This window comes from Pinus tabuliformis, chromosome 1_1 (assembly GCF_031772625.1).
Source record: "Pinus tabuliformis cultivar Carrire ecotype Pingquan chromosome 1_1, CPIR1, whole genome shotgun sequence".
In the NCBI taxonomy this organism is placed as follows: Eukaryota; Viridiplantae; Streptophyta; class Pinopsida; order Pinales; family Pinaceae; genus Pinus; species Pinus tabuliformis.
Genome location: NC_142297.1, coordinates 563,638,178 through 563,651,373, shown reverse-complemented (window position 1 = coordinate 563,651,373; position 13,196 = coordinate 563,638,178). Strand labels below are relative to the sequence as shown.

Genomic DNA, 13,196 nt, shown 5'->3' with positions numbered 1-13,196 from the left:
ACAGAGTTATGTTTTGAAGGTATGTATGTAGGCAAGAGGAGATCAGATTTTAAATCTGACAAACAGTAGGCACACAGAGATAAAGTGTAGCAGAATTTGCAGATGCAAAGGAAACAAAGAACAATCCATTCAAAGTGCAGGTGAATGGTAGAACAAGATCATGCAGAGGTCTTGAAGAGAGCGGCATAAGAAGGTGAGAAGATTGCAGCAACCTAGAGCAAGGAGTGCTCAATTGGTTCTAAAGGAGAGAACCAAAGAGATGCCAAAAAACTGAGCTCAGAGGAGAGAAGCTTAGTGAGGCATGTGTAGCAAGAAGGAGACTTGTTACTGCAGAGGTTTTGTTGCAACTCATGGAAAGATCATAAAGGCAATTCCACAGAGGATGTGGATAGAATCTCTAAGGGATGAAGAAAGTTGGTAAGAGTTTCTGAATGAAAATAGAATGTAGCAGAACCTTGAAGAAATTCAATAGAGGTTGGATAAAGAGGACAGTTGTGTTCTTAAAAGGTGCAAATGAGTTGAAGCCTAAAAGGAGTAGAGAGAAGTGCTCAAAGAGGTTCGAGAGAATAGAGAACCAAGTGCTTGCCAAAATACCAAGTACAGAGGAAAGCTTGGTGTGGTAAGTGGCAGCAGGGAGGACTTGTTGTTGCAGAGGCTTTAATGCAGCTCATACTAAGTGATTGAGGAACTCATGAAGATAGAGAAGAAAATGACCACTGATAGACATAACAGAGGTAACTAAGGTTTTGAGGAAGGCCACAACAGAAGAAAAGTGAAGGAGGATGCCAAGGCAAAAGGCAAGAGAATGAGTCAAGGGGATCGTGACAAGGAGATTGTAGAGTTAAAAGAACAACTCAATGTATTAAGGATGATACTAGAGGAAAACCAAAGACAAGGTTGGGGCTTGAGGAAAAAAGCAGTAAAGTGGTCTAAGTTACAGAGAAGGCTACAGCAGAGGCAAGTGAATTCGCTGGTGGAAAAAACTTAGAGAAGCTGAGTTGGAAATGGAAGTTTCCATTTGTGAAACAGAACAGGGTGAAGTTCTTGTTAAAGATGAAGACTGGAGATATGTGAAAGATCTTATGAATTATTGTGAGAATTCAAGACAACAAAAAGATATGATGACTGAAGCATCAAGTGAGACCACAAGGTTTTATGTTTTTAAAACTGATAGTTTGTGTATAATCGCAAGTATTGCAAGAGAAAAACAACTTTGTGAAGATGTATTCAGAATAGATGAAGATCTTGAAGTGAAAGGTGACAAAGAAAATTTCTCAGAAGAGAAAGAATTTGACTGGTTACAGCAAAAAGAGTCGATGGATGAGTTACTCAACGAGAGAAGATAGTCATTTAAAGTTGTCATAAAGATGGAAAATCAAGATCTTATTTTGATGAAGAACGAAGGAATATTGTCTCAGAGAGATAATCTAATGAATTTGATTAATGTTATTGATGAAGAACAAATGTAGGAGAATATTAATGCAGATGATGGGGCAAGGATAGCTCTTGAAGAAGGGTTACACAGAGAGAGCAAAGGAAAATGTATTGAAGAAGGACATCTACTGAAAGATGATAAAAATAAGAAGTCTACACTAAATATTTAGCAAAGGGAGAAAGGACATATGATGATTGGTCACTACAAAGGAAGGTTTTGCAGAGGATGAGCAGTGTTTTGAAGCTGTCAAAAGTATGGAAGAGTATCTTTCAAAAGATGAATACTCTGAAGTAAAAAAGGATGGAAAATGTCTTTTAAATGGGAAAAACAGTGAATTATTACAGAAGAAAGAATTTAGTAATACATTAATGTTTGAAGCTATTACAATCCAGGAACAATTTCTTGTGAAAGAAGGAGATGAGAATCAGTCTGAAGAGCTGATATGTGAAGCAACAGTTGAGATTGTTGCACCTTGTAATTCTCAAACTAATAAATTGAGTATAAATGCAGGTATTATAAGTGATGATGAAGTACTTATGAAGTGTCAAAGAGAAATTGAATTGTCATAATATTTGTTGGAAAACTCAGAGTATGACAGTGTGATTGCAGAGAAAGGAGTTCACTACAGTGGACGAGAGCTAAAACACATCATTGAAGCAGATGGTGTGGAAGAGAGACTTGCTAACAGTTTCGAGAGTCCTTTAGAAAATTCTTTGAAGAATCAGCATATTGATGCGCTGATAAAAGAGGAAAACTCAGAGCAGCATACTAAGATGTCGCCAGAAAAGGAAGAAGAGGTAAAAGGGCCTTATATTTTTAATTATGATAATTGTTTTATGAATACAGGATTTGATGAAAATGAGACAAACATGTTTCAAGTTGAAGAGTCAGTTTTAGAACTGAAGAAGACTGGAAGTTGCTAGGTCGGACATACTGATGAGGAAGATGAAAAGCATGAAGATACCATGCTTGAAGAAGTTAAATTGATTGTCATAATCAATCAAGAAAGTGAAGGACAATTACTGAGGGTTGTCAAAGAAGAGGAAAGAGAATATGCTGGAATCAATGAACAACATAGTAATGTGTTTGAGAGGAATCAAGTACAAAGGAAATTGGAGGACAATTTACTTTTCGAAAGTAAATTTACAGATATTGAACAGAGGTTGTTTGGACAGCAACAAGAGGGAAAGGATGAAAGGGCGGTAGTAAAGATCCAACAACTTCAAGAAGAAGACAATAAACAACAGTTTAAAGATGAGTGGACAGAGTACAACAACAAATGGCAAAGTAATTATCAGTCAGAAGATAAATTCGACATAGAGATTGAAAGAATAATAAGATTGATGATGAAGGTGCCTCAGAAGAAAACAGCAATAAGAAGGCCAAGGAGCAGCAGAAAGAGAAAGATAGTCGCAGACTGTGAAAGCATAACTAGTGGGGCAAAGCAACATAAAGTGTGGCAACCTGGAAAACAACAACAAACAATAGCAACAACCAAAGACAAATTGCAGAACAAAGGATGGGATCCAGGAAGACAAAGGTCGAAAGCACATGATCAAGAGATCATGATTATTTTAACCTTGGGAGTCTGATGCAGGAACATACAGCTCAGCGATTTCATTATGTTCTAGCTAACTTAGGGGATCTTGTGTTTTCAAAGAAATTGGATTCCTATGTATGTAATTATTAATGTTTTAGGTGATTGGAATAGGAATTAAATAGATATTGTGAGGATATTTGTAAATGTTCTCGAATGTAGGAGAACATGAGTGATTAGTGGAGATTGAGAGAATTGGAAATCAATTGTAAGTCTTAGACTAGGAAGTGGTGTCATGATTCGTGAAACTAGAGAGGATTCTTAGGGATTACTAGAGTTAAAAGTGGACTTAGAGGATATTTAGGATTTAGTTCAGCAGATTAAGGATCTGAACCAGAATTGGTTAAACAGAACCTTTTGTATAAATGTAAGCGAAAAAAAATAGAGAATCAGTCAGTCAGGAGTCAAAAATACAGCCCTGCCTCTGCAACATCTTCTTCTTTTTGAGTCGCACCCTTTAAGTTGGCATCAGTGTTGAGGAAGGCATCAACAGCGACCTTATCCTCTGTTGAAATAGCGGAAGCATCGCCTGGTTTGAAGAACCGGACCGTAAGAGCCGTGGCCACGGCATCAGGAGAAACAGCGTTGACTCTGATCCCATATTTCCCAAGCTCAGTTGCACCGTTCTTAGTCAGCCCTATCACTGCATGCTTGGAAGTTGTGTATGCGTGTGTTGCCATTCCTGCTACAACACCCCCAATGCTGGCCATGGAGATTATGCAGCCCTTCCTCCTCGGAATCATCACTCGGGCCGTATGCTTAATACCCACCATCACCCCTGACATTGACGCTCATAACTCGGTCGAATTGCTCCATGTCGTACTCTGCCACTCCCCTTGAAACATTTACCATATCAATGATTCTTGCGTTGTTATACATGATATCTAGCTGCCAAAATAAATTAAACCGAACCAGAAATTCTTGTAGGAGTAGTTTAATCATTTGTTATCTATTAAAATTCCAAAAAGTCCCTACCAAATTTCCAACCAATTAACCAAAGCAAAAATATCTAACAATTAAATATTAACTAAAACAAAAATATATTACTGTCGCTCAGATGCATGAAGCAAGGTCAAATTTCCCACAGAGGCAGCAGTTGCATTAACCTCTTCGTCAGACATGACTGGGGAGCGAGATTGCGTAATTGCGAAATTAAACAATTAGATGACACAGGAAGAATCGGATGCAAAATATAGAGAAACTTTGGAATCAGTAGTTTGCCTAGTAAGACAGAATATATGATAGAATGACAAAAATAAATTTATATTTAAAGAAGATTTTAAATATATTTTGGAAATTTATATTTTGCAGTTCCATGTAGTGTTGTGTGAGAGATTTGGGGTTTCGTTTTCGGTTGTCATTGGCTTGTTTGGTTGTTTGGTTGTCATTTAGGCCTACGGGCAGGAAAGGAAAGGCCACTGATATTGAAGATCAAGCAGCGGAGAAGAAATCCATGTGTAAATGTTGTTTATTAATACAGATAACTTGATTCTGAGTTTGTGTGATGTGTATTTGAATTATAAGTTGTGTGTGAACTTGAGTAATTTTACATAGCATAGGTTGCAGGTGTGCAGAATCAGAGAAGAAGTGCAGAGAAGAGTGTTATGGTTTTACACAGACATTATTGGAAAAAGCCTTTAATGTTACAGCGAAGGTGAAGGACGCATAAAGGGGCGAGCAGAGATCGAGATCAGAACAAGTGAAGATCGTGAGGCGAAGAAAAATACACAGGCAGAAAACCGAATGGGCGATTACACATTAAGAACCAAAAGAACGTAACAGTGTTCAGGAACCGTTGGATCCATCAGATCAATGAACAAGATCGAGGGAGATAGACGGCTAAGCGTAAATCACGCAAAATGAAGTCAAGAGGATGAATGGCGGAGATTAAGCGATAACCCTTTATTAAGTTGAGTTTCTTTAAGTTTCATATTGAGCACATGGGTGGTATTCGGAAAGGGTATGCAGTTTCTCGCGCACTCTAAAGGTGGTAAGCAGTCTTTCTAAAATTCACGCGATTAAGCTTAGAGACCAACACGTAGCACACGATGGAGAGAGAAAACCATTTTTCTCGCGTGCTCTCGACCTAATATTGGTCGTGCACGATTCCACGCGAGATTGCGCGATAGTCGTTGAATCAAGCGGAATTGATCAACGGTGGAGATCAACCAAGCTGGGTGGCAATCGGGTGACACGACAGTTGTTGGATTGGGCGGGGCAAATCAACGATAGAGATCATCTAGGTTAGTTGATGATCGAGTGATGCGATAACCGTCAGATCAAGGAACGAGATCGACAGCGGAGATTTAACGCGCTAAGGAGAGCATCGATGTATGTGCAAAGGTTTGTGGAATGGTGGAAAGGTAAAGTTTTAAGCATGGTTATGAAATATTTTTATTGTATAGGAATTATAATAGAAATAAGCGGGATTAATGTATTATGGGTTAAGTTTGGGTTTTAACCAAAGTCTGAAGACCATGGTATGGTTGACCTGCGCGTTAATAAAATCAATCGAAGGGTTGAGTTATAAGGATTAAGAGAGAACCGAATATATTTCCGCTTAAAGACTTAAACTTTGATAAAGTGGGTTTTCACCATTAATATTGGTGTTTATCTTGGGACACACATAGTGTGACATGCAATCTTAATTTGCATAATGTGGGTATATGCGGCTTAGGCTGCATCATTGGGGTATATGCAGCTTAGGCTAGTGTCAAGATCATTCATTGTTTAAAAGGAAAATTAATTCTAAGCGTGGATTTATTTACTTGAATTATTGGATATTTCTTGCATATTTAGTTTTGGGAATTTTTCAAATGATTGTAATCAACATTTTATTAATTACTCTTTCATGGAATTGTGGTAAATTGTGTATCTTTCATTTCCTAAATAAAGTATTTTGAACATCTACATAATTGGGATTTTTCATTAAAGTACTTAGTGTTTAGCTCAGAGTAAATCGTAATCTAAGTACTTAAATCTTTAACATCTTGTTTCATTTTACATTTCATATAGGTTAGTCAATCATCCATCTAAAGCAACATTTGTCATCTTGTTACTTGGTGAATCATTTATCTTGCAAGTCTTTTATTTCTGAGCATTGTATTTAAAGGCACTGACATTTTTCATCTTGTTACTTGGTGAATCATTTATCTTGCAAGTGTTTTTTTTCCGAGCATCGTATTTAAAGGCACTGGTCTTATAATTTTAAATCTGGTCTGTCTAAAATTTAAGCATTGCTCAATTAATCTTGCTTGCATCTAATTTAAGTCAAGTTAATAAGATAGCTCTCAGTGCATCTCCTAGAACTTGTTAGTTCCCAACAAGTTTTCCTCCATCATTCATCTTTCACCCCTTAGGGACTACCCCTTAGCTTGGCCTAAGAGGTAGCTAGAACATAGTGGACAAAGTTTACAGTGACAGTGTTTGTCTCGAGCATTGTGGCCCTTGGTGTACACTTTGGGCGACAACACATAGAATCACATAGAATCGTGGAAATAACCATCCTTAACTACATAATCATAGATTGATAAAATTTGACTTCCTCTCCAACTAAGCGTGCTTGATTCTTCACTATAGGTCACTTGAATCTCCTAGAGGATATACCAATTTTAGGGCTGCCAATCATACTTTTCTAGTTTTATGTTTGAAAAAAGCAAAAAGAATGGTCCTTTGACATATAAAGGCTGTGGGGATGTTAATGGGTTGAGGATTAGCAGTGTTTGGGTTAATTATAACTTGGTTTTGTACTGCTTTTCTCCATTTTCCTTTAAATGTTAACACTGATTTGGGGAAGGGACATCACTCGATTGTCATAGGGATTGGCATTCACAGAGAGTATGCCACTGATGTCCCTGACCATGTAATGTACAGGGAAATGCCCATTTCACTACAAATTCAATCCCACATTAAAAAAGAAAGGCATGTTTCCTACCACCCCCTCTCCCTCAAAGCAGAGAAAGGCGGGAAACATCTCACTTGTGCAACATTAACATGATACGTAGCCACGAAAATACGAAAAATGATACGTGGTCATCAAAAATACCAAAGCACGAAATCCCTGAGCCATTACAATAGTCATGCAGTGTTTTTGAATAACTATATGATCAAATTAATAGCTAGCAGCGTTTGCTATGAGCATTACAAATATTTAAAATTATGTATTAACAAGGTGAAAGCAATAGCTTTAAGCCAGATTTCTGGTAAAGAGTTACGTCACACAATCACAGAATTCTGTTTTGCTAGTGTTTAACAGTTTCAATAGCTGAAATATGCAATTCAGCCAATAATTCCTACGACAAATCATATAGAGCATATTCTTGTCACAGAAACAAGTTTAGTTGAAATTTACATGATTGATAACCCTGAATCTTGACCGTGGAGCCTTTAAATTGCAGGCTCCAAAGAATTGTTCATGAATACAATTGTAGAATTTCTTCCAATAAGAAAAAGTCCATCCTTATATACGTTGAAAGTGGAATGCCTATAAGAGCTACATAAAATTACAGTATTGCAAGCTTGGAATAGTTGTCTTCAAGAATAGAGACCTGAGCAATCATAAGAAAGTAATTGGCACATTAGCGATACTCCTTTCATAGATATGTTGAAGGGCTGGGTCATTCCATGTATAAGTTGGTTCATCTCCTCTTGGTTCGGACTCACACATCCGTTCACTCCACCTGGTCTGGACCCGCTCGAACTGCTGTGAGGACCATCCACTCTTTAAAGGGAGATTCCAACTGAAACAGCTGCAAGACGCAAAAACGTTTCAAAATCAGTATACGCCTTCAGATACAAATTTAGAAGAAATAATTCTTGTATCATTATGAAGTGATAGAACAAAGCAAGCAAAAAATAATAATAAACTTATAAAAATAATAATAATAATAATATTAACAAATAAAAACTTAAAACCAAAATATTAATGAAAAAAAAAAACACCTATTTAGCAATACTCTGCATTATTACCAGAAGTAATGGCCACTAAACCAGTTCATCCTTTGCTTCAACTACACGCATTTTCTTGGTTATGATAAATTCTTTATTAAAAATCTGCAATAACCGCAGGTTTTATTACTTCCTTGGACTGAGATGAATTCAGGATTTCACAAAGAGGATGCATATATCCCGCATCCTTTCTTGCCTGTGAATTAAAAGCAGTTAACATATGTTTTAAGATATCCTCCCAAAGAATTAAATGATAAAAAAATATAGTGTTTATGTGTCATTTTCCATCTATGATTGATTTTTTTCTTTTAATCCCCCAAAATATGAACGAACTATAAAAAAAAAAAAAATCCCTTGAAACAATCTGAAATGCTTCAGGCTATGGACAGAACCTGTGGATTACTATTTGTAAAGATTGGCAATGTTCTTATGATAAGTCATGATATATGGATTACAGAACTGAAGAGCTTTATTGTCAATTGTCTTAAGCAGAATCAGCCCTTCAACAGAAGGCAAGATGGTAAGGACCCATACTTAACTCTATAGTAGTTCATTTGTTGGTTCTTATAACAGTCTGGCAGTCAATGATCAAGTACATCATCTTGGCTCTACTGACCAATATTTCACGGTTTTCCATAAGGCATAAATGGGGAATCATGTTATGTGAAAATGCAGGATAGTAGGAGCTTTAAGGGCATCAAATGCTAAGGAATACATCATTCTTTTTGTTTGTCCTCTATATTGGAAAAGGCTTGATACTTTTAAGATAAATGGATGATTCAACAGGGAGGAAGATTGGAAGAGATGTGATCAGATAGATGGGTATTTACTTCTTATTGAAAAGTAAAACATAGAGTGGGGCAATCATTCATGAGGTCATTAATCTTGTCCATTTGAGCAAACAACCAACTTTTAAATCAGTGTTAGCTTTGCAAGTTTCAGCCAAGATGGGCATTTTAGGAAAGATGTAGATTCTCTCGAGGAAGGAGACAAAGTAAGTGGGCATGTTTTTATATGACTTCTGTCTAGTAATGAGATATCAAATGCATTTTGAAATAAAGGAAGAACATAATGCATATTCATGAGAAAACAGTGTTGCCCACAAGCATTGAAAGCTGCAGAAATTTGCCAGGGTCCTCAATCAACTGGATTAGAAAAGCATAAACAAATAATATACTTAAATGTTTAGTTTCGTTACCCTGCATTAGAACTAGAAAAGTAGATGGCCCTGCATATTTCCATTACTGATGTCATCATCTACCCCCACAAAAGATATAACATCATAATTGTCATCAAGGATCAGAAAGGGTTCCACACAGCTTATCTACAAAGATAGTTTAAAATCTACACCATATTATGTGTCAATTATGAATTACAGAAATGAATGTGAAGCCACAAGCATGATTCTTATTGGTTCTAAATTTTAAAGTCTAAAACTTACATGATCAGCATTAGGGTTATATTGTACAAAAATTTCATCAGTCAACACTGATTATTTCTGCAGCTCTGGTGATTCGCCTACAGATTTATCAGGTGATCGTCCTGTTGGTACTGCCATTGTTGCCCTAGTCTTTTGTTGTATTTCATGCCGAATCTTGTAGAAATTAGCCTTCATAGCTAATTCTATCATAGGCTGTTGAGATAGAGGATAAGCCATCAATTTCTTAGCATAGGTCGGATACAAAATCAAGCTGTCATATGGCAATAGTTGTTCCTTCACTGCTTCCAAGGTTGCCCTCAAATCTGCATTTTTCGCTTCTAAAATTCCAATCTTGGACTTCGCTTTAGCTACCTGCTTTAACTTCATAACAAATAGTCAGTCAGCAAAACTGTGCAAGTATAGAGAAGGGTAAAATAGCTCATTGGAAATTTTGAAGAGTGAGATACCTTGCGTGAGAAGTTTACTTGTTTTGAAAGGAAACATGTTATTCATAATAGTTAACTGTTAAAATCTTCAAAAAGGAGTCTTAATATGATAGCTGTAAGACATTCCTATCAAAGGGATCTTCTGTTAAAATCCAAGTAATTGATGACTTCCTAAATAATAGGACTAATTATAGTAGTCTATTTCCTTTGAAATTGCAAGCAAACACTATTTATGCCATTAAATGTTTCATTTCTAGGGAATTGCTTTGTAACTGGAAGAAAACCAAATGTTATCATCAGAAAAATATGGGTTCTGATTGAATAATCATTGTATACAAATCAATACTTTATTGGTAACTTGAATTATTTAAGCTCCACAGAAAACCCCCACCAACAACTTTTCAATATCTGCTACTTCAGATCTTTACAACTCCATTTAAAGTGTTATACAGCTTATATTATTTTTCAGTGCATTGCATCTCTGTCACTAATCAATATTAAGAAATGTTCTAGACGAAAAACTTCAAGCACTGCCTCCCTACTAGGAAAATAGAAATATGAAGCATGCCACCACAAAAGTAAGAGCTTAACGGTTTTACACACGCAGTTCTCCTATATTATACATTCTATTCAAGTCCCGTTGAGCCAAACAAAAAGCTCAAGAACCCAACAATCCTTTCAGCTTTTGGACTTCAACAAAGATTATAATATTATCTAAAGTAATAACATTTAGTGTGTCACACTATCTGCTGTATGCATGCACCAATTCTTCTCAAAGAAATTGTGGGCCATCAACCCCTAATGTTCCACAAGCAAACCTAAGCTGCAATGAAACGGGTACGGATACAGGGTTTGAAACGGATACGGCAAATTTAAAAAAAATCTGGATACAACATGGCAAGGAAGCGGTGCATTTATATATATATATATATATATATATATATATGACAAAAAAAGAATTTCATATTACCATTCATCTTTTAGAATCTAGATTCTATATCTAAAAATACATAATCATCATCATGAATTCAACATAAACAAATCATCATCATCAACTCAGCATAAACATTGTCATCATCATTAGTGATTATTATAACATTCAACATATCATCAAGTTTCTGTTTCCAATTTCAATCATCAAAATCAGCAGCCAGCCTTCACGTGTTCAGTCTGTGCGACGGGCTGCAGTCTGCAGGTACAATCTCTTGAATTAACATAGCCATATATTTTTACAAGCAATCACCTATAGCACCAGTGGATTGAAGCTTTCCAATAAGACTGTAAATCATGAAATGGTCAGAGAACCATAAGAGCAATTCCGTTCAAAGAACTTCTTACAAAGAACATTAAGCACAGCGCTCTTGAGTTATATCAGCATATACACATTTACCATGAGCATTGAAAGTCCCATTAACTCATCAAACACTGGATTTCATTATGATTATTTCCAGACATAAGCTCATCTGGCATTTCACTTGGCTCTGTAGAATTCATGGCTTTACAAAACAAAAGTAACGTGACAAGGAGGAGAACCATCTTTAAAGTGGTCCTCTCTTTCCCAACCAACATGTCAAATGGGCACGTCTGGGTTACAAGCTAGTATGTGTTTTCTTCTACGCTTCTCAGCATCTAAGCTAACCTTCCTTGGTTGCCAGGGCAAGTGGCCATGAAACCCATCTGATTACGATGGTGACTTGTTTCACTGCTAACAATATTGCATATTTCTTGGTGTTTGACAGGGATTATTTAGTGATTCACATATGATTGGATTCCCGGTACATAGTATCACATTATTAGTTGTATTGTGTTATCATTGCTTAGATTCTGATTGTCGAGACCTTTCCGTTTCCTAGTCTCATGAATAGTTGAGACTCTAAATCACTTCTCCAACTATCTCTATTATCATGCTTAGTTGCTAGATTCTAGGAGTTTGTTGAGCATTGATCTCCTAGTTTGTTGAGGGAGATCTCTTCGTGTAAAGTTACATAAGCATCTGCTTTGTTTAATTAAAAACAGTCAAATTTTGTGTTAAGCACCATATATCTTGAACTCTGCTCATGATTTTTATTAAGCAAAGCACTGATTTTCATTAAACAAAGAACATGCGTATGTAGATTTACATTAAGAAAACTCAGCTAGCAGACTAGGAGATCAATGCTCAACAAGCTCCAAAAAACTAGCAACTAAGCATAGCAATAGACATAATTGGAGAAGAGCTCTAAATTACTCCATGAAACTAGGAAACTTAAAGTCTCAACAGAAAGATCTCCATACATATAAATAATAATGTGATACCAAGTACCAAGAATCCAATCATATGTGAAGCACTAAATAATTCCTATCATTGTTGACAGTTTTTAGTTGTCTGCAAATATTAACTTCTTTTTTTCAATTTTCTCCTCTTCATTTTTAGAGGTCAATAAATGCTAGCTAGAATCTGGCCAAAGACCAAGATCAAACATATGGCCAGTGGCAAAGATCAGATAGCTTTTGAGAAGTTTGTGCCCAAAGGCCAAGATCAGATAGGTTCTGAGAAGCTTGTGGCCGAAGGCTTATATCATATCATTCCTACATAGCAGAGGAAGTGCCCTATGAGGGCTCCTAAACTAATGTAATGAATCAAAGTGGTTCATATAATCTCAATGTTTTAAAACTCGGACTCAGACTCAGAATCGATTGAGGATCAATTCAGACTCAAACTTGAAATGACTCAGACCAATCTGATTTCAATGACTCGATTGATTTAAACAATATGTAAAATATTCAATATTTAATGAAAAATATATATTTTTTAAATCCAAACCATGATTACAAGAAATTGTCGACATTTTGAAAGAAAGCATTATGAATAAATTAAATGGCAAGCAATGATCCACCATTGCTTATATTGGGAATCGAGATACTCATCATTAGCATCACCCTCTGCACCTTGTCTAGCCTTTGCCTCTACCTCATTCCTCCAGGGACATCAATCAACACCACCATATTTTGATGAAACCTACCTAATCCAAGCCATATAATTTGGTAGGAAAAGCTTAACATGTCTAATCATTGATTTTGGTCTCATCGCCTAGGTGAAGAGCACATTTTGCCAAGGACATTACAGAGTTCAACAATCAATACCCTCAATTAAACGCTAATTCAATACCCTCATACATGATAGAATTCAATGAAAATGTTGCAATCCTATCAGTCATGAAATCCTGAAAATTGTTTTCTACTGAGTTTTGAATGAGATATGAAATTCTACTTTCTCCATATGAAGTCCAATGACGTTCGAGCCAATCTCAAACATCCTAAAACAATTAATGGTAATGTTAATGGTAATCTTAAAAATTTAAGTGAAAGGAG

At 36.2% G+C, this 13,196-nt stretch overlaps 1 protein-coding gene and 1 pseudogene across 6 annotated transcripts in view; both read right to left on the bottom strand.

Annotated features, from left to right (window-relative positions):
• Positions 1-3,436: 3,436 nt before the first annotated feature.
• On the bottom strand, positions 3,437-3,817 carry LOC149214390 (short-chain dehydrogenase reductase 2a pseudogene; annotated as a pseudogene).
• A 3,387-nt stretch (positions 3,818-7,204) lies between these two features.
• LOC149214389 (uncharacterized) overlaps positions 7,205-13,196 on the bottom strand; it is a 229,267-nt gene continuing 223,275 nt past the window's right edge. For 3 of the 6 annotated variants that reach the window (XM_089392286.1, XM_089392291.1, XM_089392290.1), the window contains exons 11-12: positions 9,421-9,780; positions 7,205-7,780 (exon numbers count right to left, since the gene is read on the bottom strand). In XM_089392286.1, the coding sequence (XP_089248412.1) occupies positions 9,472-9,780 (309 nt within the window). In that variant the 3' untranslated portion in view covers positions 7,205-7,780; positions 9,421-9,471. Of the gene's footprint in view, positions 7,781-8,000; positions 8,176-9,420; positions 9,781-13,196 lie in introns of all 6 variants that reach the window. The other 3 variants (XM_089392288.1, XM_089392287.1, XM_089392289.1) reach the window with 3 other exon arrangements.